The sequence below is a fragment of the Hippoglossus hippoglossus genome, chromosome 22 (genome assembly GCF_009819705.1).
Source record: "Hippoglossus hippoglossus isolate fHipHip1 chromosome 22, fHipHip1.pri, whole genome shotgun sequence".
In the NCBI taxonomy this organism is placed as follows: Eukaryota; Metazoa; Chordata; class Actinopteri; order Pleuronectiformes; family Pleuronectidae; genus Hippoglossus; species Hippoglossus hippoglossus.
In genome coordinates this window covers 24,529,019-24,553,059 of record NC_047172.1, presented here as the reverse complement: position 1 = coordinate 24,553,059, position 24,041 = coordinate 24,529,019, and the positions used below count along the sequence as shown (strand labels likewise).

At 39.3% G+C, this 24,041-nt stretch overlaps 1 protein-coding gene across 6 annotated transcripts in view; it reads left to right on the top strand.

Annotated features, from left to right (window-relative positions):
- The window catches only part of nrxn3a (neurexin 3a), a 184,864-nt gene that overhangs the window by 97,229 nt on the left and 63,594 nt on the right, over window positions 1-24,041 (top strand). For 5 of the 6 annotated variants that reach the window (XR_004612656.1, XR_004612655.1, XM_034575844.1 and 2 more), the window contains exons 8-12: window positions 5,509-5,802; window positions 6,295-6,442; window positions 6,873-7,256; window positions 20,296-20,499; window positions 22,435-22,461. Coding sequence is in view for 4 of the 6 variants with exons in the window: in XM_034575844.1 (XP_034431735.1) it covers window positions 5,509-5,802; window positions 6,295-6,442; window positions 6,873-7,256; window positions 20,296-20,499; window positions 22,435-22,461 (1,057 nt within the window). In the remaining 2 variants the exon portion in view is untranslated. The remainder of the gene's footprint in view (window positions 1-5,508; window positions 5,803-6,294; window positions 6,443-6,872; window positions 7,257-20,295; window positions 20,500-22,434; window positions 22,462-24,041) is intronic. The other variant, XM_034575845.1, reaches the window with a different exon arrangement.

Below are 24,041 nucleotides of genomic sequence, written 5' to 3'. Positions count from 1 at the left end.
ACTGGCTATTTTTGAACTATAAAACACTTACAAGCCACAACAAAGAAACGTTGGCTTCACAGATCAATAGTTGTCATCTCCCCTCAGCTTGTCACTGGATGACAGTGACTCAGACAGACATCTGACATGACTCAGATGCTCTCAGAGTGTTTTCAACACAGACAGGATGCTTTTGGACACACAAAAAAACTAACAAAAATGCTCACATCGAACTCTATATACAAAAAACGAATAGTAGATACTATTTACAATATATACAAAGTTAACTGTGAGAGTGACAAAAATATCGAAGCACGAGAAACACTGTGTGGAGATCAAGTTAGTTGCCAGAGTAACAGTCTGGCGTCGACAGGAAGGTAACCGACGGGCATTGCGGAAATGGGAAGTACGTCATACTACAGACAGCTCATTGATTTTTTTATATTTCATGGCTGGTAAAAAAATTACTTGAATCTTAATAATGCTTTTTTTAACAATTGCTAACCCTGATGGTTTGGACATGCTCGATTTGCTGCCATAGAAAAAATTGCAAATGTGACTCTGTGAGATTGGTTAATCAGACAGTCCTTTGCTACTCAGTCTGAGGACTTTACTATTCACAGGGAACAACAAAGAACCAATTATCTGCAGGACTCTTTTATAGAGACGAATGGCCAGAAATTCCATCAATGTCCACAATGGTCCAGGTTAAGTAAAGTGCACATTTTAGTGCTGAGTCTCAATAATTCCAACTTCTTCTTATGGGCGGATCTGAGAATTCAACTGATTAGGTAGAAGAGGAATTATGTCTCATGGGTGTCACTAACATTGCTTCCAAATTACATATTTTAGTAGCCTCCCCCTTTGTAAAAATGAAAATTAACCACATAATGTCTGAATGTTTCAGAATGTTCCTCCTTAACAGGTAAGAGGCTGGATGCACATCTTAAACCTCTATACCCTAACGCCCACGCCACTGGCTGTATGAGCAGTGTATGACGGCTAAGCCCTGACCTGCAGCGTGTCGCAGGCCTCTGTTGTCTGCACAGGCAGCGTGTCTGCTGGTATGATCACTACAATGAAAAGTGAGACGTTCTGCTTCGCACATGCGACGCTCATGCAGCCAGTGTCGCTCGGACATCGAGGTTGACATGTTGAAGCTGCATTACTCTCATGATGACATTTTATTGTCACGATGATGTTGCACCCTAAAATCCTTATAAATGTACACAAGCAGATTTCACCAATCTCTGTAAAAAAATTCTCCTGAATCTCTGGCAGCTTCACATCTTACCATGAGGAGGGTTATCCTGAAGATTCATTTCAACCTGTATTATGTCCTGAGGGGCAGCTAAATTCACTGCTCTTTAATAGCTTTTTGAAACCCCTCTGTCACATTTTGATAAAATGAGCAGGTTCAGAGTACCATCCATAACCCAGGTTCACCCCAGCTGCAGAAGCAGTGGTTGCAGGTTGGAGCTTTGCATTATCCTTATGGACAGAAGCCCTTTTACCTTTTATCTGCCATTTGTACATGATGCAGATTTCCTTGCTACTGGTTGTTGTGGAAATCGGTGTCAAAATATCTGTGGAATTTATTGGCAGAGAGTATGGATCCTTGGTGCTGCAGAATCCAGATGCAGATCTTTATAGAGTAAAGATGAGCACAACAAATACATCATAACTCACTATTATAACATCATAGCAGTTAACAATAGAGACAGAAATGTGGATTCTATTATTATTAATGTTCTCTACTAAGCCGGTTGTTTGCTATCCCTTCTGTGCTGGCGGTGGGTCTGAAGAGACTGTCATTCTTATTTAGGCTTTTGTTTTGGAAGAGAAAGCGATGGAGCCGCTGAAGGGGCTCAGGTTACTTATGTTCAGTCAGAGCAGCAGACATAATGGTCGTTTCTTGTAGGGAGGTGGGGGAATGAGATAGATGGATCTGGAAGGAGAGAGAGCAGAATGGATGGAACAGAAAGAGAAGGAAAGGCAATAAAGTGAGGAGAGAAGAGGAAAAAGACAATCTTCCATCCAGTCCCCAAGCACCTTAAGGGATAAGTTGATTTACTGTCAAATCTGCGGTGGAATATCGATAATCTCAGCCAATCCCCTCAATCTACCCACTCAGCCATCGCTGGCCTCTTTTCGAGAGAACCCTGGGCGAAGAGCAGGAGCAGAGACATTAATATAAAAGAGAGGGAAATGGAAAAGAGGCTGTGTTTGTTTTGTGTATGTATGTGCCCCAAAATATAGCCAGACAGAGGGTGTTTCTCTGCCTAGAGAATTAGAGGGAAAAAAGGCCCTCAATTTTCTACTTGAGCAGATTTCAATTTACGCACACAACCCCTTCCGTGACAGCATCCTCCCGTTGTTATTGACATCATTTAGTGCTGCTGTGATAAAAGATTGGCCACTTAGTGTTTTTCATTAACTTTCCATCATTGAAAAGACACTTGCTCATACAGGAAGCTGTATGGGTTAAAAATGAGCTTCATGGCGAGCAACGTAAACCGTGTGTCTGGGTACGAATGCAGCACAGGAGGGTCTGTAGCTTGTCTGTGGGGTTAATTCAGTGTGAACTGTGTGAGCATGAAGGTGGAGGCTGGTACTGTGCACTACAAATCACTGATGCAGATTTTTCATTTTCTACAATTTTTTGTACTCCTAATAGACTGCAAAGACATCCGGGCATTACTAGAAGCAGGCTTATGTTAACATTTTGTTTATAACAAAAATCCCTAAATATTTTCTAATCTGCTCTGTAAATGCAACCTTAACACTTCTTAAATTTTTTGCTAATGCAACTCAATTAGTCAACAGAAGATAAATAATCACCACTTTGTTAATCAATCAATATAGTTTCAGTTGGTCATGCAAAATTAAGTTTGAGGACTTTTTGATTATTTGTAAACTATCTCAAAAGGGCATTATCCTGCACAGCACTGTACTTCATGGTGTCAGCAGCAGATTTCTGGAACTGGTCGTCGCATGTCATCAAAAGCTGTTATCAATGTGTTCCTTTTGGTATTAACACATCTGTCTGTTTCACAGTGCTACAGGCTGAAGGATGATCTGAGATCCCGCTTGCTTTCTCTGTTTAATTCCAGAATCAAAATCCAGGGGGCGTTATCAAAGGTCGCAGACTAAAATGCCCCTGGATGCATTTGGATAGATCAGTAACAGTAATGAAACGTCCAATTTACGATAGTGAATTGAACTTGTCCACATCTGCACTAGCCATAATGTTAGTTTACGAAAATGCTTCAGCGGCGCAACTCTGTCATATCAGACGCTGTAGATAAATGGTTGTGATTGGCTCTCTGAAAGGGGGAGAGTAACATTAGAAGATGAATGTATCTAAAAGTACACTTGTGTTTTCTTGTGCTTGAATAATTTAATCTTAAAAAGATCTGTACCTCACAAACAATAACTACTTCCATTAAATAAAAATCATAATTATGATAAATAACACTCTTAATTCCAAACAGCTGAACAATTTTTTTATAATTCTCCCTCAGAAGCATAATACCATTTGAATATCGCAAATTACAAAAGATACATATGTAAAGGGCAGACAGCTGTTTACTATCATTTTCAGGACTTTAGTGAGTGTTATTGGGATTTTTATTGCCGTACTTTATCTTCATCTTCAGGAACAGCTGGTGGAGGCTGGGCAGCCACTGCTTTAGTCCTGCATCAATGTCCACCCTTTTCACATGCCCCCCCCTCCCTTGCTGCTCTCCCAATATGAATGCAGCTCTGCCCCTCAAGTACCAGATAAGATGTTTTGTTAAATCTATTTTTTATGTAGACAGGGTAATAAATGTGCATGAGTAAATATCATGTAGTTGGCAATATACTTTACTGGTTCTTCTGCTATACCACTGGTTATCCACAAGCAAATCATAAACATTTATTATGTTTTTCAGATAAGTATAGTCATTTTACCCATTGATGGGTGAGAATAATGCACCCTACTGGTGAGTTGTGCTCTGTAGCACTATTGCACAACTGCTAAAGTGACTGAGTGTGTGTGTGTGTGTGTGTGTGTGTGTGTGTGTGTGTGTGTGTGTGTGTGTGCGTGTGTGTGCGTGTGTGTGTGTGTGTGTGTGTGTGTGTACACATTATGGTTGACAGATCTTTTGCCAGAGCCTCAAGTCAGGCTCTTGAATTAGCTGAGGGAAGCCACGCATCAGCTGAGTCTGTGTGTGTGTGTGTGTGTGTGTGTGTGTGTGTGTGTGTGTGTGTGTGTGTGTGTGTGTGTGTGTGTGTGTGCGTGTGTGTGAATGAGTGTGAGAGAGAGAGAGAGAGATTGTTTCTTTTGTCAAGTCATTAGTCAGTGTGAGGCAGAGCAGACCATGTCATGTGACAAAGAATCACTTCCCAGTCTCCTCTTATGTTGGTATTCACTTGAAGCATATTAACACAGGGTGGTTCATCTTTTTGATGAGGACCACTGATGTAAAGACGTGTCTCCCCTTGTGCAAACATGAAGCTAAAACATCCCAGGCATGGGAGAAGATGAGAAGGGGTTTACTTTTCTGCAGCCAGCTACCAATGTGTGATCAAGATGATTTGGATTCACTTTTGGGGGGATGTCATACTGTCTATCTTTATATACAGTCTACGGGTGGGACATTCATAATATTGCATTTCAGGATGCAGGATCTTCAATTGAATAAAGGTCAGGATTTAAGGGTGTAATCTTGACCCCAGTTTCCAATATAGAGCAGTTCAGCTCATTTGTTGTTTATTTGTAAATTTGATCAATTTGATGAAAACAATGTAACAATATGAAAGATGTGTCTCACACTGATCAACATGTAGAGCTTTATATGAACACTATGGTGAGTTTCATTTTCTGCTACAGCAGGCGGCTGTTTTCAGAAACTGTGCACTCAGTATATGCTCAGCACCAAACAGCAGATGGGCACATTTTGTGATGAGCTGGTGAACACATTTTGTGTGAAGACGGGGATACTGGAAGGTTCTCTTCACTTTAGAGTGGGCGGAGTAGGGTATGGATCAGAAAGCATAGCCTGCATACACATGAAGGTTTGATTAAAGTTCAGTGGAAGCTTATTCTTCGGTCACATCAGTGTTTTGGTGTTTTCAATGTAAAACCTGTCAGAACTTATAATAGCCTCAGGGAGGGAAAGAAAGAGCCTTTATTAGACCATGGTGCCTCTAATATTATAAGGAAAAAGATGCACATCTCTTTTACGCCTGTTTCTATAATTTGTGTGGAGGAATCACTTACGGAGAGAATGTGAGTGAGCTGGGAGCAGCTAGTAGACCTGCAGAGGCTACCACAAGCTTTCTGCCCACTCTGGATTCCAATAACTGATCACCTTTATGTTATTTTCAGGTTTAACAAGAAAAATTGCAGCTTGCTTTATTGACAATGTTAATTATTGGAATTTTACCATTAAGTACTTGGTTGATTAATCCAAGTTTCAATATCCATGTTTGAACACACCTAAGCAGATGTGTGATTGTAATGCTATCATTTCTCTATCACAGGTGGTATATAAGAACAATGACATCCGACTCGAGTTGTCCCGCCTGGCTCGAATCGTGGACCCTAAGATGAAAATCCAGGGTGAGGTGTCCTACAAGTGTGAGAATGTGGCCACCTTGGACCCCATTTCTTTTGAGACTCCCGAGGCCTACATCAGCCTCCCCAAGTGGAACACCAAGCGGATGGGATCCATATCTTTCGATTTCCGCACGACTGAGCCCAATGGCCTAATCCTCTTCACCCACGGCAAACCCCAGGAGCGCAAAGATGCTGCCCGCAGCCAGAAGAACACCAAGGTCAGACCATAGTCATCAAGATTTCATTGATGTTTGATTTCCCTTCTGCTCAAAGAAATACCATCTTAAACATATGTGCCAATATTCAGGCAGAGGGACTTATGAATCCTCTTGACGACTGGTAAAATGGGCTTCAGACAAAACAGCAAAGCCAGTTGCATTTTACCTAAAAACTATATATAACATGGAAGACCAAGAATCACAGAGATCATATATAACATTTTGGCCAATTGAAGTGAAGAAATGTTTACTCATTACACTTCATAACAGGTTGCATACATCTATGACTTATAAGCATTTAAACCAAGGATGTTTCCAATGTTCCTCCCTCAGTTTATATTTGAATACTTTTAATAAATATTCACATAAATATATTGTATTTATGTGCTGCAATCAAGATAAACAATTTGTGTTTGGGGCTTAGCAAAATGTAATGGTATTATTGGGACTGAGAGGTAAACTCTGATCATGATTTCTTTTGCCTTTGTCCAGGTGGATTTCTTTGCTGTAGAGCTGCTGGATGGCAGCCTATACCTGCTGTTGGACATGGGCTCTGGGACTATCAAAGTGAAGGCCACCCAGACAAAGGTCAATGATGGTGCCTGGTATCACGTGGACATCCAGAGAGATGGACGCTCAGGTCAGTTGTGATGGCGAAGTCGGTGAATTAATGAATTTTCCATATAATTCAGGACCAGATTTGTTTTTGAAAATAGCTTTTTAAAAATTAAATCAAACTGTTTTTCCAATTCACATGAATGGAAAAGTGGTTGCAAATTAGTTGGGCTCTATTGTTGAAATAGAAAAATGTAAACACACAGTCGAAAGACATGCAGATTGGGGTTAGGTTGATTGGAGACTCCGCAGGTGGAAATGTGAGTGAATGGTTCCTTGTCTAATAAAAATTGCACCAAATGTTTTTTTGTGATATGATCTTGATACTGTTAAATTTTCCCCTTAATGTTTGTAGAATGATTTCTTCCTGAAATCACGGTTCAATCTTGTACCACGGTTGACATCAGTGCCTCCTGCACTGTCACTAATCTAATCTCCCTCCATACCTACCACAGGTACAATTTCTGTAAACAGCAGAAGGACCCCATTCACAGCCAGCGGTGAGAGTGAGATTCTAGACCTGGAGGGCGATATGTATTTAGGGGGGCTTCCCAACGATCGCACCAACCTCATACTGCCCACTGAGCTCTGGACGGCGATGCTCAACTATGGCTATGTTGGCTGTATACGCGACCTTTTCATTGACGGTCGAAGTAAGGACATCCGTCAAATAGCTGAGGCACAAAATGGTGCTGGCATTAAACCGTCATGCATCAAGCAGCCAGGCAAGCAGTGTGAGAGCTACCCGTGCAAGAACCGAGGCGTCTGCAAGGAAGGCTGGAACCGATTCATTTGTGACTGCACTGGGACTGGCTTCTGGTCACGCACCTGTGAGAGAGGTAAACGTTTGCATGTCAAGTTCTCTTACATCATTTTAAGAACACACTTCTGAGACGATGCAATGGTGCCCTAATGCTGCAAAAACAGATTTGACCTGTCATTGTAACTTTTATAAAAGAAGTCTTGATCAAAGGCTTTATCGAATGCTGTAATAGAAGACAGATTAAAACTGTGACCCACTGAAAGAATAGGTTTCTTTAAAGAAGATGGGTTAATAGGCTGAACCTTATTCTCATGTCATTGTGAGCGCAACACAAAAGGGAGAAACAAATAAACAGCTGGCATGCTGTAGATTATGTAATGCTAAGAGAGGTTTTTTTAGAACATAGTATTAGTGTCTTCCAGATTAAGAAAGGCATAGGCCTCTTCCCTCAACCATATTTGGTTGCCTTCAATTTTTTCATTTCAATTCGATTTTATTTGTATAGTGCCAAATCATAATATACATTATCTCAAGGCACTTTAAATAGAAGGTCAAGACCTTAAAAACTAAAACAGTTCCCACAATGAGCAACACTTTGGCGTCTGTGGAGAGAAAACACTGGAAGAAACCTCTAGAACCAGACTGCTCGTCATCTGCCTCGACCGGTTGGGGGGAGCAGAGGAAAATGGGGAAGAGAGGAGAGATGGATGGAAAAGATGGGAGAGAAGAGAGAGATATAGGGAGCAGGAGGAGGAGAGGGAGAGAGAGAGGAGAGAGAGACCAGGAACAGTGGTCTACCATGCAAATGAACACAGCTTCTATCTTAACAGCTAAATGTAGCTGTATGTGTCTGTTGTTTTATTTGGGTTTGAGTTGTGGGTTTTGACCTTTTAGTTGGATTCACATGGGACATTGTCATTTCCTGTGAGATTACAAGTAGGTGTGGTATTCCACTTAAATGGTCAATTTATTCCATCTATACCTTCAAAGTAAACAAGGATTATAAAAGTATTTATCAGTATAAAATATCAGTATATAAATTTTGGTTTGATCCAATCTTGGTCTTATAGTATAATGTTGGCCATCCTTCCCAACAGTAATGACAACATTGTACTCAGCAAGTTGATTGCTGAGCACAATGTGGATGACATCACTGATGGAAATATATCTGGGTAAGCAGCATGAAGAGTCAGGCTGTAAATAAACCAGGTTGGCAGTGTTTATTTGGAAGAGCAAATATAGGTCAATAAGAAAAAAAACTCTGCTCAACAATTACTATTGTGACCACCAGCCAGGACTAGAACTTGGCTCGAGCATACCTGCAGATTAGTTTTTTGTAGCGAATGCTCAATAAGACAAAACTAAACAACCAAGGGAGCATGTCAAATAACATTGTGAGATAGTTCTTGAGTGACTGGTCCTGAATGTTTCATATCGTGGGTCAGACCAGCATGTTCATTATAAAACCAGGTTACAAATATTAATAGAAAATAACTGATACACTATAGAGTTGTGACATATAAACAGAACATTTTAGATTTAGTGACATAATATTATCCCACCTCTTTCTTTGTATAACTGCAGGCTGTGTGTTTACTGCTCATCTCACAGTGATTGACCTTGAAAACAACTTCTAATTCGTGCTTATATGCATGATTTATTTTCACACATACATTTCATATGCAGTAAATAGCTGTTAATGTCTTACATTGATTATTATGGAATATATATATCCCCAAAGCTAGAATGCTTCAAAGAACAAAGAGCTTCACAAATCTTTTTACTCGTTGACCTTATAGCAAATTATAGACCTACAAAAAACCCACACATCTCATGTAAATGTATCTAATGTTGCAAATTAACCAAATCCACATGACCGACGTCACCAATAATGAAAAAAAGATCTATCAGGGTGTGTTTTGTTCGTTATTCACTGATTCGGAGAGATCCGGACAGAGAACATTTCCTTCAGCAAAGGTCTGGAACGTCTAACTAGCATTAGAAAAAGGTAAAAGTGGTTGTTTGTCCTTGTGCCCAAGGTAAGTTGTTTCTTACCAACACACAAAGTCTCTTGTTTCAACTGTTAGCTGCACTTCACCCCATGATATCCCATGGCACTGCTCTTTTTCGTTTGTCTCTTCCGTAGCTTTTAGAAAACATGCACAAATACAGACAAAATGAGCGTAGACAGAAGGCCTTGTCCGTTTCTGTAAATGTGTCCAACTTTTAGCATAAATGAGACTTAAGTTAACAATATCATGTAAACATTTTAAACCTCAGCATTCAGCCTGTTAGCGGGAAAAAAAATTGTTGTGTCATGTAGATTTGATCTCATTGTGACTATTGAAAGTGCAGGTGTTGGTCTTTCTCAATTCATTTAGACAGGAGCACAGTCTTGAGTGGTGAGACTTTAAGAGTAGTCAAGAGATGAGGCAGCCACTGTGCCCCAATCAAACAGAGACGCAATTGTCTTCGTATGTAAGATGCTTTCAATGTGATGTAAGAATTTACTCATTCTGATGACAACTGAAGACGAGTTGAATCTAGAACCCAGAGTTACTGCAAGTCCACGGTTTTAATCTCTGAAAACCTCCTAAGGTAAACTGACTTCTTATTTTGTTTGGAAGGCAGTGTGCATGGCTTTTTTACTTAACCAAGATCATATAACTCATGGCACTTAGGACCCAGTGTCTTTTAAACTGAATGTTTGGAGTGAAGAGCCAATACTGGTGTTGGGAGAAACAACCAGTAGAGTTCCCAGTAGTCAGCTTATAAGTCTCGACAGTCAGGCTGACAAGTTACAGTAAGTTAAATGAACATGGCCAAGTTGTTAAAGGTTTAAAAAGTGCTCAGTATGGTACTGCAGTTGGCAACGCACTGTGTAGGAACATGAACACTCAAAGAGCAAGCAAACAGCTTATAAAACAGCTGAACAAAGCAACAGACACTGCCTTGTCCCTGATGATGAGAATGATGATACAGAAGTGCTAAAGTTGCTGCCAGCCACAAACACTCTGTCCTGTTTGACTCCAACCTGCTGACCACCTGAATCCCCCCATCCAACCCCTGGATCCCTATCAACATGCTGGTGCAACTCTATAACAAAAGTCTGAACCAGTTTGTTTACTCAGTTGCAGCTTGTTATAGCCATTCATTTATTAGCTCTAACTTAAAAGTGACCGGAGTATTTGCTCAAAACGGCATGAAGCATTTTCTCTATTGAATTTATTGTTCCATAAAGTACACCACCCTAAGTATTTTACAAAAGTCAAATAAAAATACATTTTAGTCACATTACAGTGAGTTTGTTATGCACCATTTAGAATACATAGCAGCATTGTTTTACTTAGTTCCATATACACAACATCGAATGCAGAACAATACGGCAGCTCTATGGTTAATTTTACCTTTTAAAAAAGATGATGATGTTCAGCTATGCATTAGTGGTGAACTGGACTTAATTATACTAAGAGGTTTTTGCAATGATGCTGACTCCATTAACTCACACTAGGGGGCAAAAAAATCCAAAAGACATTTCAATATAATGTAGTCTATGACAAGACCACAGCTAACTAAGATCTCAATAATACAATCTCTGGCAGTTCTGTTGCATCGGAACAATTCCGTATGTCTACCATAGTGATGTGTGTCAAAGGGCAAAAGCTGTGCTTTTAATGGTTAACAGGGTTTTTTAAAGTACTTAGTAATAATAGTTTATCCATGTAGTTTTTAATACTACTGTATATATTCAAAGATTTCAAGACTAGTGCCGAATCTCCACCCACTGTTGAAGCCTGTCCTTCTTCCCATCATTCGCTTCATTGCATATTCATTATGGTCAAGGTCCAGACAAGCAGACAGTTTACATGACAGTAAAACAATTTTAAAACAATATTGCATCTGACTGTTACGTCTCAAAACTGATGTTTCATCATATATTTAAGAATCAATATTGGTTATTGTCTTGACAGCATCAGTATTAGGACTGTATTGTTTTAGGCCTAAGGACCCCACAGTGGTTTTTAAAACTCACCAGTATCCTTATACGTCCCTTTTCTGCCACAGCATCCAGACTTTAATAAAGACTGGTCAGAGTTGAAAACTAATTAACACATCCCCAGCCCACACAAATTGCTCCTGTTGCTTTTTAGCATATCAAATAACTGCTTTCCGATCATATCTCTCTACCTATAGCAGGTTTTTCTCTCTCTTCATCCAGTGGGCTGCTGGATAATTATTTCCCCTGAATCTCATTTTATTCTTGAAAGGAAAAGTTATGGGGCATCAGTGGATCAATCTGATATTTCGACTTAAATCATTTTGCAAGAGATTTTATTGAAATATTGCAATATGATTACCAGGAGCCGAAGATTTCATTATGTCTTTTTTATTAACACTATCACCTCTAATAGATATTCATGTATGAACATCGTTCTATTATGATATATTTAGGTCATTCTTTTAACAGTATCCAAATGAAAACATTATATCATCCACTGGATTTATTATATATATAATACATCACAGCTCTTACTCTTGGGCAGAGGCACATCTTGGTCTAATTAACATTAGTTTAATCAGAAGATTATGGATTTCTTATAAATGCTAACACATCTTTGGCTCAAACAACAGAGGTGTTAAGAAATCTGTACAGGTAGGAATCCTAATGATACCATAGATCAAGGTCAAGGACGTGTCGTGACAACAAGTAACAATTTTCAGTGGAGAGCTTTAATTTCCTGTGTGGTATAAGTTTCCCTTATCTTTAGTTTGATATTTACATGGCACTTTCAAGTGGACTGACTGCCGCTGTTGAACTACAGACTTTGACATTTATTCATTTGGCAGAAGCTTTTGCGCAAAGTGATGTGCAAATGTGATTCAATCAAAGGCACAGTAGATCAAAGAGTCTTGAGAAAAACCAGGCTGAAACAAGGCTTGGTGGATAATGTAGTGTAACATTTAAGTGTGTGGCATGTTTTTTCAAGAGACTGATTGATAGAGAGAGTGAGGTAGACTCTGAAGACATTGGACTTCGGTTGATCTCGGAAAACTGGTTCCACCATCAATTAATTAATCAAATTGTATTTCGAAATATATACAAAACAACATCAAGGTGCAACATCCTCTGGCCTTAACCCTCGACATGAGTAAGGAAAAAACACCAAGAAAAACATAGGAACCTCAGAGAGAGCCACATGTGAGGGATCCCTCTCCAAGGACAGACAGAAGTGCAATAGACGCTTGTGACGCATGTAACAGAACCACGAAGGGACCAGTAAGAGAAGAGTTTGCAGGTGCTTGTAAATGAGAATGTTTACACACCTGAGCGAGGGGATTCAGCTGGGTGACGCTAAAAGATTATGCTATTCTGATCTGATCATGTATTTCAGTCTGTAGAAGGTTCCAAAGAATGGTTGTGTCAGTGTGATTTATGATCACCAACATATGAAGAACTATGTTAAATAAAGGCTGGGTGAAAAACGATGGTTACTACACATAAATCACATGATCATTACATTCATCCATCACGATGCATATCAGAGTGAATTCATGTCATCTTTTGTTTCTTTTTTTTGACAGAAAATCATGCCCCCAGAACTGCCGAAGGTCTTTTAATCTGAAACATCTGTGCAGGAAGCGTTGAGTATGATTGACAGAAGCTTCACACCGAATACAAAAACAGCAAAATAGAGCTAATTACGGAAATTAAATTAACCCAGCATCAGAGTGATGAATGCAACATATCTCTGTCACTGTACTGATGCAATCAGTGCTGTGAAAATGTACACAATGCTGAGGTTTTTTGTGAGACAGCAGGTAATCATGGAGGAAGTGTTGAGTTTGAATTTACAACTAATCAAAACTAGAGCAGATGAAATTACCCACTCATTCACAAACCCCTACTTAACTATACAGGGTCTCCTATGTAGAGGATTATATAGCGAACTCATCAACAAAATAAAAAAACATTTTCGGACCCTTCTCGGCTCATTTTCACTGCGCCGGTAATTATGTCATTTTTGCAGGATCATGACGGACAACAATTAACTTTGAATGTTTATTTTATACTTAGAAGAAATGCATTTAGTTGTACACTATTTTAACAAAGCATTGTGGGAAACAATATGCACTATATCGGATATAAAAATGTCAATGGCACTACAAAATGGAGAAATAGTGGACTATATGGTGATTAGTGAGTGATTTCGGACACAGCCCAGGTCTCACTCAGCTGGTAAGCCTTTATCAAAATTTGTCCCTTCAGCTACTTGCTATGTTTCCTTAAAGGATGATGCACACTTGAGGGTAATTGGGCAGATTATAGACCCGATTAGACCCGATTCGACTATGTGTTAGGAACCGATTATAAGCCAGTTGGAGCAAATTATCTGCACTAATAATCCGAAAGTGTGAGGGGTTTACAAAATAATCTTAATGCTACTGATTCTGTCAGAGCCTTCATGATCTCAAACTGTAAATATCAAACATGTAAATATCAAAGCAGATTGTTGTAAATATCAAACATGTTTGATATTTACAACAATCTGCTCCAACGAAATACCGAGCATACGCACAATTGCCACTAAGAGCGAGCTGACCGGGAAGTGTTACCTATGTTGCGTACTTGTACAGCTACGACTAAAAACAACAAAGCATTTCCAACTCACCTCTAGCTCCCGCTACAAAAGCTTATTCCACCCTCTCAGCCATGACTTCATCCATAGATTTCATTCTCTTTTTTGTTTTTCACTGCAAAACAGAACACATGCAAGTGCAGCAAGCTGACAACATCGACCCTCCATGTTTGCCTTTCCTCTGAAATCTCGTTTTATAATGCAATTTTTTGCAAGATCTCTGGAATCCCTTCAGTGAAATTGTTTCCTCCAAACAACAATGTCCGGTCTTAAATTCTGGCCAAATCGTCCAGTGTGTGCGTTATGACGATTATAAGAGCCTAGTTGAAAATCCTCTAGTGTGCACCAGGCCTAACTCTTCTCAGCAACGTTAGTGAGCTGAGACTCATTCAGTTTTTGGTTCATAAGGACCAAGCAGCACAGGTTTTATGACAACAGTTTCCTCATATATCTCACCCTCTGTACAACTCACATGTATTAAATGGTCATTGGGTTTAGCTGGTCAAGGTCAGTCAGTTAAAAGTGTATCAATCCGTTGGTCACACTCTATAGGGACATCGCACATGCACGTCATTACAGACACACGCACAAACACACACACACACGCAAAATAACAACCAAGAAATATGACATGTCAGAGTTAATCTGACAGCTCGGCTCAGAGCTGTAATGAGAATTAAATTGTATATATTACACTGGGCCATCATCTGACACCTTGTCAAACAGACATCACTCCCAGATGTCCGTGTGTCCAAACATGGCCATTAATTTCGTGTGCAGTTGAGGATGAACCCGGGCACACGTACATGTGAACAAACAGGTGAACAGAGAGCAGAGTGATATTTATCATCACCTCATTGTTCATATGAAGATTTTAAGGTACATTTACAACCAGTTAAGACCAAAAGATATGTATTCCTTTTTATTTTGCATGAGCAAAAAAACACAGCATGAGGACAAAATTATATACAAGCCAAAACACTACAGTACCGTAGTATCAAAAAATATGATTGCTGTTGATTTGATGCTGTGTTTATTTCTGTCTGGCTGAACAAAAATAATCACTCAGGGAGAGCTTGTTATCTCTAACCTTAGGATAAAGGTATGAACATGAAATATCAAAATAATCTTGCAATGTGGTTCATATGATTCTGTATGATGCAGTTTTTGTCTGCTATAGATACTTCATCTACTTATCAGCTCCCCTTTACTGGGGTTGCCACCAAATAACATCTGCACAACTGCCATCATTCTTCTGTAGTTATACAAACTTTATATCCACAATGTAAGTGATACCCTGATAGTACAGTTAAGTAAAAGGCCCAAAAATAATAACCATTAAATGATTTCCCTTTATACCTTTGAAGGCTGTCTTCAGTTAAATATCCTTTACAGTTTGTGTTTAACAACATATCTAAAAGAAATGTAGGGCAATGCAACAGTTAGCAGTGGCACAATGCTTCCAAAGGTATATACAGTCGGGGCATTTAAGCATAATGAAGTTGCAGTAAAAAGGAAACCTCAGCAGAAGGACCAATGAATGTCCGCCTCAGTTGAGTGGGCCTTACATGTGTGTGTTCAGTCCACCAGCAGGTTTGGACTTTGACAGACTGTCCACATTATGAAGCGAACTCTGCAGACGACAGCGACTTTACAGAGAACAGAACTACAACAAAGTGATATCTGGCACTTTGACTTATACTCTCTTACAGTAAATTAGCCCTGTTTGGAAAGAGGTTTATTTGTCATTTAGACACATGAAGACCACTGTTCATTTTCCATACATTTTAAATCATAACCATAAACGTTCGCTAATGTTAACCAACAATTTGGAAGCCTGTGACAATGTTGTCAAGCTGTAATAGGAAAGTCAATACAGAAATATGCTGTTTCATTAATGAGCCTGCAGCCAGTTTTGAAGAGCTGGTCCAGATGTTTCCTGCTGTGGAACTGTCTGCAGGCCTGAGAATCCTCACTACAGTCGGCAGTCAGTGTTTACATATCCATATGCAGGGATGCATTTTAGATCTGTGTATTTCTGTGTGTGTGTTGGTTTATTCTGGGCCTGTCTGTCCAGAAAATGAGTTACAACTGTACAGCAGACCCTACTGAGCCTGTCAGGTTTCTGAGCTCATCAAAGTTCCAATTTTCACTCAACCCCTAGTGTGGTGCCAAAGTTGTGACAGTCTAAAAAGTAGGTAAACATATAGTATAGACAGTATACATCTGTCACTATATGTTTGAAGTTTGACATGTTAGACCATACAAAAGGAATTCTAAGTGGAGATTCCTAAATTATGACACAAATATGACAAGAAGACTCATGGGTTCTCACAGGGTTTAAGACATCTAACAGGAACATATCTTTGCATATCTTTCCCTATCTACATGTTAGATTACACATCAACAACCCAACAACACAACTTTTTTTTTGTTTAAAAAACACAAGAAAACATTATGTTTGTTGATTAAGTCAAGTCAATTTAATTGAACTAACCTTGGTCAGTAATACTATCTAGGAGTAAAGTCCATCAGATGTACTGACCATGGATGTATCATCCTTTTCCATTTCGTGAAATGTTGTCGTGTATTTTGTTTTGTTGTATTGAGAGAACTTCAGACAGCATAAGGTAATAAAATTATTAACAGGCAAATGTAATGTTATAGTTGTTATGAATGCACTATACATGACAATTTGAATTGTCAGTTTATAGCACCTTTAAATTTGCTCATAACAAAACTATTTAAGCTGTTATTCTAAATGCACGCTCCAGACGTTTGAAGTTAAACTATATCACTCCCTGGTATAGTTTAATCTTCACCCTTTTCTGCATGTTTATGTCCTTGAAGTCCATGTACTGGCACTTTTTGTTTTTCACTCTCCATTTTCCCCTGTCTTTCTCAGATCTCTTGTTTCTATAAACCTCCATTTTCAATATGTCAGTTATTAGGCTCATCACTAGTCAAGTGATAGCTTGTTTTTATTTTCTCCTACTCTGGGTTCCATCCATCATTTCTACTTCCTCACCTCCTATTTTCTTCCCCTCCTGCTTTGCTGGCTGCAGAATTTCCAGGCAGATAGACGGACTGTGTCTCCACCCTCTGGCCACTTGATGAAACTTCATCCTTCTCGTCATGCAGCAAAATTGAACAAAGGGCGTTTAGAGGACACGTAATGTCTCAGCATATTATTGGTTCATTTATCATATTAAGTTAATGTGACAGGACAAATAATCGCCTCAGATTGATGCCAGTTGAGTGCAGGAAAACAGCAACCAGCACTGCTTGGATGAATGTAAGATGAAGTGGAACAGAGAGTGGGCAGTAACAGGGAAATAACAGCAATAAAAACACCAGCCTGTGGTGTCTAGCTGCTGATTCTGTTGGATCCTGGCTGTGAGCTTTCATTAAAGAAAAAGAGAGCTTAAAGTTGCCGAAACACATTGGGGTTTTTCCCCGCCTCGTTCTACTTCCTCTTCTCTGCTGGTGAGGAATAAAGTCTTAAAATAGCAGCAGATACAGATTTAAGCTGTGTTCTCATTGCACTTGAAAACTTGAAAAGCCAAAAGTTCTGTGAACAAACAAAATGCAGCCACTGGATATGAAAGACCAAGATGAAAAGGGGGCTGGGAGATGGGATAAGGGAGAAAAGAGGCTTGTTTTCATGAGTCTACACACTGTAAGACAAGGAATCAACATGGCTAACTGCAACGAGCCCAAGTGACAGTAATATCTATTGGCTTAATTATTAAAACAGCTTGTTCTCAACATAAGACAACAAATTCATTTCAGTCTTTACTGGGTTAGGGTTAGGGGTGGCGGTAGCTGTGACTGTTGTTGTTGTATCCACAGAGGGTGAAGTAATTGGTCAGATAACATGTACAATCTGTATTGTCATGGTCACAGTTGCCATTTGTGACCACTGTGAGCTCTGTAACACCTCAGACGGCCAAGGTGGATCTCAGGAAAACACCAGTCTGCTGGATTCCAATGTAGCAGCATCACAAAAACAGAGCACTGACCTTGACAACAGCAAAACAATTAAAAGCATTGAAGCGACAAAATAATCAAAAAATGTACCATAGATTCAACAACTTTCTGGGTCTGCTGCCGTAAGCTGACATTCCGGCACAAGGGTGTGGTTGTTAACAGTTGTTATACTCATTTGTTGTGGGGCTGTTTAGGTCAAGCATTTGGCTCTCAGGTGTCACTGTGTGTATCCACTGTGTGGTTGGTAGTACCACGGACAGTTTGAGGCAATCAAATAGGGGAAATAGAGGAATGACACAGGTTTGGCTCAGTTGAGTGACACATAGTGGCTTGGATTGGTTAATCTTCATTTTTTTTATTATCTTCAATGTCAATTTATCCAGAAAGGTCACATGCAATATGATTTCCCTGGGTGGGTGCTATATTATCTATCGGTGTCTGAGCTCCCAAGTACTCAGTGATCAACGCATCAGACAATGGTGATATTGAGAATAATAAATCTCAAGAATACATGTATACCAAAATTGGTTAAGCTTCAAGGATTTTTGGACTAGTGTCCTTCTTCCTGTCTGTGCTGTACTACAGTGACAAGGACTTGCACAGCCCTTCAGTCTGACATGCAGACTCTGGAAGAATCTTCTGAACTTTAGCCAGGGGGCAGGGAGAGGATGTGTAACATGTGAAACCATGTCATTGTACATAATAATATATATTATTATATATATATTTATATTTATATATACAGAGACGTTAAAAAAGGATCCAATGGGAGTTTGTTGAAAAGGAATTACGTTCACAAGCATCAGTTAATCAATTAAACAGTGTGTGTGTGTGTGTGTGTGTGTGTGTGTGTGTGTGTGTGTTTATATGTGTGTTGCAAATAGCTATATGTTCTACTTCCTCGTGTAACCCCACTCCTAATATCCTCTCCATCCCATTATTTCATTAAAGGTGGCCTTTGGAGTTTTTTGTAAGCAATGAAAATTCTGCTCACAGTGAGTGTTACACACCAAATCGCCTCTTTGGAATCAACTTCCTGGTTTAAATCACTGGTGTTTAGCATCCATGTTCCCTCATGTCTTCTTCTCCCTTGCCATTGTTGGTATGTTGCTGCCTGTTACCTCCACCTGTTGATCAGTCCTTATGCACAAGCTTGAGACAAACAAAACCTATACCCACTCATATAAGTACACTGCTCCATGGTACCTTCAGGGTACCTTTAACATTGACCTGCCACACTGGAATGTTTTTAATGTTTTTAGTTAAGACTAGTTCCGGTTGAAACATTACAGTCAGACAACTCACGTTCAAACGTTTATTGCAACAGTAGAACAGGTTTAGTGTTTGGCGTCTAGGCTACGACTTAATCACCCCCCCCCCCCGATATGATAACACAGATATGATGGGAGTGATGAGCAAATACTTGTAACCCCCCGTCGGAGCCTACAGGTGGATGCTGGGGTGGTGGAGGGGCTGAAGCAACTGGTAGCAATACTCCAGCAGCAGTGCGAGCAAAGGGGGTGATGGTATAATAGATGATTGTGGAGAGTGAGGTATGTCACATGATGTATGTCACATGATTAGAGCAGCGCAGCTCGAGTTGGCTGCCTGAACTAGCTCGCAGGGTTCGCTTCATTTGCACATTTGTTATGAATATTTAGAGTAAGACTGACGTTTTTATCGAACCTTTTCCTTCTTTCACTTTGTGTTTGTCATCTGTAGATGTAGAAGTAGTCTCACCAGACATGATCACAGCAGCGAACCAATTAGTCCTTTATTATAGTAATTCATATCAAAAATATCATAAAATGTAAATAATGCCAAGTGTCAGAGATTGGGGACTTTTTCTCTCTCATTGGTCATCAACATTTTTAGAACATCCTTCAAGAGCCACACAAAATTATCTAACTCATATATCACACCAAGCCCTGATCCAATTGCTTTATCTGCTTCTCTTTGGTGAGGTGACTGATGTCAGATGATAGGGATGACAATGATTCCTTAAATAAACCTTTGGTAGTGCCATTGCACGCAACACCAATAATTCCTCCCTCAAAGTCAGTATATTTTTGTCTAGAAAGGACAGCTCCAGGCTCTCAAGATGGTTTATGCTCATATAATTGAACATTTGTTGGAATTATTCAATGAGGTCTAGACTTGAATTTTTTTTACATTTCTCAGTTTTGTGCTCATGTGTTGCATATTCCTCAATTAAGTGTCTAAATTGCAAGCTAAACCTAGGACAAGGTATCCCAACATAAGTAAAGCTCTACTCATTGCAGAGTGCCCCTGGAGCCTCGGCAGGTTAATCCAGTCATGGTCTGTACCAAAGCAGTGGACGAAGCTATCCACGTTGCCAGCCTTGAGACCGCTGGCATGACTGATATATGAATATTGGCACAAAGTATCATGTTGTCACAGGGACTGACTTTAACCTTACTTGAAATATGGCTAACATCTCTTTATGCACCGGGATTTCTTCCACAGAGGCTTCCATCCTCTCCTATGATGGCAGCATGTACATGAAGGTGGTGATGCCAATCATCATGCACACCGAGGCGGAGGACGTCTCCATGCGTTTTCGTTCCCAGCGAGCCTATGGCCTTCTCATGGCCACCAACTCCCAAGACTCAGCCGACACACTCAGGCTGGAGTTGGATGGGGGTCGCGTCAAACTCACGGTCAACCTAGGTATCGTATGACCCCCACCCCACCCAAACCATCTGCCTCCACACCCACATCCTTCACCATGAGATGGTCTACTGTTGAGCAGTGACCTCTCTGTCCTTTCACTCCTCTCACTCTCTTTCTGTCTATCTTCTATCTCGTCTTTTCATCACTTATTCATCCCTATGTTCCCTTAAAGGTTCCTACCAGCTTTAGAACATAGATAAGAGAGTTTTTATCTATTGCATGGGTGTTAATGCGTTTTGTGCTCACAGATAACCACGGACTGCTTCCTGAATACAACTATATACTGGACAACAGCTTGGGCTATACCATCATAACTTATATTATTTCAGTGGTTAACAAGTATGGCCCATCTTTGAAAAAGACAAACCATAGTCATATCCATGTTCTTATTTACAGAACTTTTGAGACAGTCACAGCACAATAATCAGAATACATGTTGTGATGTAGAGATAATGGGCTTTAAAGTCTAATCTCTAATAAAGTCTTTTCAAAGAACAAAGTGTGCTGAGACTTTCTAAGAGGTGACCTCCACCAAGTATGCCCTCTGGTCTTCAGTCCATCATTCTACAGGACATTTGGAGAAACCATTCTTGTCTTTCTCACTAACCTCATTTTTCAGTCTGACATGAAGTAATTTCTCTTTCATCCTCCTGTTTTTTCTGGGTGGTTGTTTTCTTTGCTGGCAATGGTGTCTATTATGAAAGTCTATGCTTTTTTTTTCCAGTGTTATGTTTTTACGTTTTCCCCCTGCGAACTTCATTTTCCATCATGCTTTGTCAAAAGATGGTATTCACCCCTTCAAAGGCCTTAAGCCTGCGGCCCGTCAGGTGAACAGCCCGAGAACAGAGCCCAGCAAAACCTACAGCTGGCTGTGACCCCAAATACTTCCAGTCATAATATGTAAAGAATAATACAATGAAAATGTAGTTACTTTATATTTTGTGTAAAAAATATATCCAGTAAATATCACAAAATGTAAGAATGATACCGATGTTAGCAGACGTTAGCTTGTTTGCCAAAACATGGCTAGATAAATTCTAATCTGACTATATTAATTCATGTAAATCATACCCTAGATTAATTCAAAGTGTTTGCAGCTCAAATTGGTCTGTGCCTTTATAATTTCTTAGCCAAGGTTAATCTGCGTGATGTTCTAAACAACCTTCTTAATGTGTAAACACAGATTTAGCCTCTGATCCATCCATAGGGTTACACTTGTTAGCATAGCATAGTACTCCAGATGCAGTGGTTGGGGTTCCTGTGCCTCTGCATGGTGCTGGTGCTGATTGGATCGTGGCTGTTTGCTCCCACTTTTCTGTTGCGGTTGACGACACATGAAACCACCAGCCACATGGCGACCAACCCTCACTGTCATTATAGCTACATACAGCTGTTATTCTGGCCCAAATATGTCATGGTCACACTATTGTCTTACAAATTCAAATTGTTGCTGAAAGATTTACTAATATGATTTGGATTTGCTAATCAAAGATCCATGGGTCTAAAAAGAATTGCGGCTGCCACCTTGTTGGTGCAGAGGCTTTGGAGCCAAATATTTAAAAACTAAATCCAACAGTCAGTGCTGGGTTGGAAAATTCATGTAGCTGGTACTACAAGTGGCCATTTTAGTGTAAATACTGTCCCTAAACAATTCATACATTTGAAGTCTGGTACAAGCTCTAAAAAAGCATCTAGCACAATTCTATGACAAATCCAGCAATTATTGTATGCACTATTAAATGCTTGTTTTGGAAAATGTAATATGTACAATCTATTTCATAATAATATGGCATTGATTTAAATATACGTATCAAAATGGCCACCTTTCTGCATGTGTACGTCCCCGGAAGGGTGGACTTTTTGTTTTTGGATGTCTGCAGCAGTAACCTTGAAGGATGCAATTTCATCTGTCATTTATTCTTCCCCATCTAGACTGTATCAGGATAAACTGTAACTCCAGTAAGTTAACACTCAAGTTTCATTTTGCTTTCTATGTTTATGATCTGTTGATGTTTTTTTACGAAGGAAATATGTGTTTTTTGTTTCTTTTCTTTTTTTTTCTTGAAATGTGAGTCACCACTCTCTACCTTCTCTTAAGCCTATCGTGTGGAGGATGAGTATGAGTTGGTTTGAGTACCGTTAGCAGAAAAAGCCTCAGTCAAATGGAAGGAATGGTGACTTACTTTAATAATTAGTTGTATCTTGACGTCTTTCTTTTAAAATCAGGCACTTTATTTTCTACCAATAGTTCTGATGTCCCATTTACTATTTATTCTAAAAAAAACAGAGCCATTCTTACATCATTATGCACTGTATAGTAACAAAATACACTATATATTTTATTTTGCTCAAGGAAATCAATTGTATTTACACGAGATGACATTAAGTGATTCAAATCTGAGAAGCAGGTTTTTGCAAATTGTTTAATTCAATGATATTTAGAGAGAAAATGGCATTGTATGTCTTTGCTACTCTAATACATTTGGTGCCAATATCTGAGACACTTAATTTGAATAGTGTATTGACGATTTTAGTACTAGTGTCCTTCTACCTATTAATGTCGGTTATAGTTCATTAATAATTAGTATAAATTATTTTAATGCACCAGTAATAAGTAGATGAGACGCTACTTTGTTATGTTTCAAGAGCCCAAAACATCTACATCAGCATGGAGCAGTATTTGTTTAGAAGACTAAAGATGAAAAGGTGACATACAGTTTTAAAAAAAATCTGGTAAAACAGCAGTCCAGAATGAGGGTAATAATTGAAAGATATTTGTTATAAACTTTACCAACTTAGCCAAAGCACATAGGAGCAAACAGTACAGCATTTCCCCCTTGATGAATACAATTTAAACTATCAGTGTACTTAATGTGTCTTATGCAATAAGACATCACACATGTAGGAATCTCATACAGTTAGAAACTCAAGGTAAACTTAATTGTTTAAGAGATAAAACATTGGATGATTAAGAGATGATGCACACCAGATATGTGCATTCATATTCTCAGACCAAAAACTCATCCAAATAATCACACTTTTTTTTACTCCTAAAGGTCCAGTGTGTAAGATTTAGTAGTAATGTTTTCAATAGTGTGTTTCATCTAAATTGTACAAATTGTTGTTTTCTTTACCCTAGAATGGGCCCTTTATATTTAAATACTTTAGATTTACATCAGGAGCGGGTCCTCTCTATGGAGGCCACCATGTTTTTTACAGTAGCCCAAACTGGACAAACTAAACACCTTTTGAGTTTTTTTTACAACGGAAGGTTACCACAGATTGTCTTTCATGTTTGCAAGAGGAGGGTTAGGTGAGGGGTGTTCAGCTGCAACCTGACACTTCAACACTAGATGTCACTAAATTCTACACACTGCACCTTTTAATTTTAATTTTAATAATAAATAATCAGTAATTACAGATCAAGAGGCTGAAACTTTCAGTTGATATATAAGAGTAATTTAGTTAATTTTACCACTTGAAATGCACGTACAATCAATACAACCTTGTGGATCTAGAGTAGAAGAGATCAAAGGATT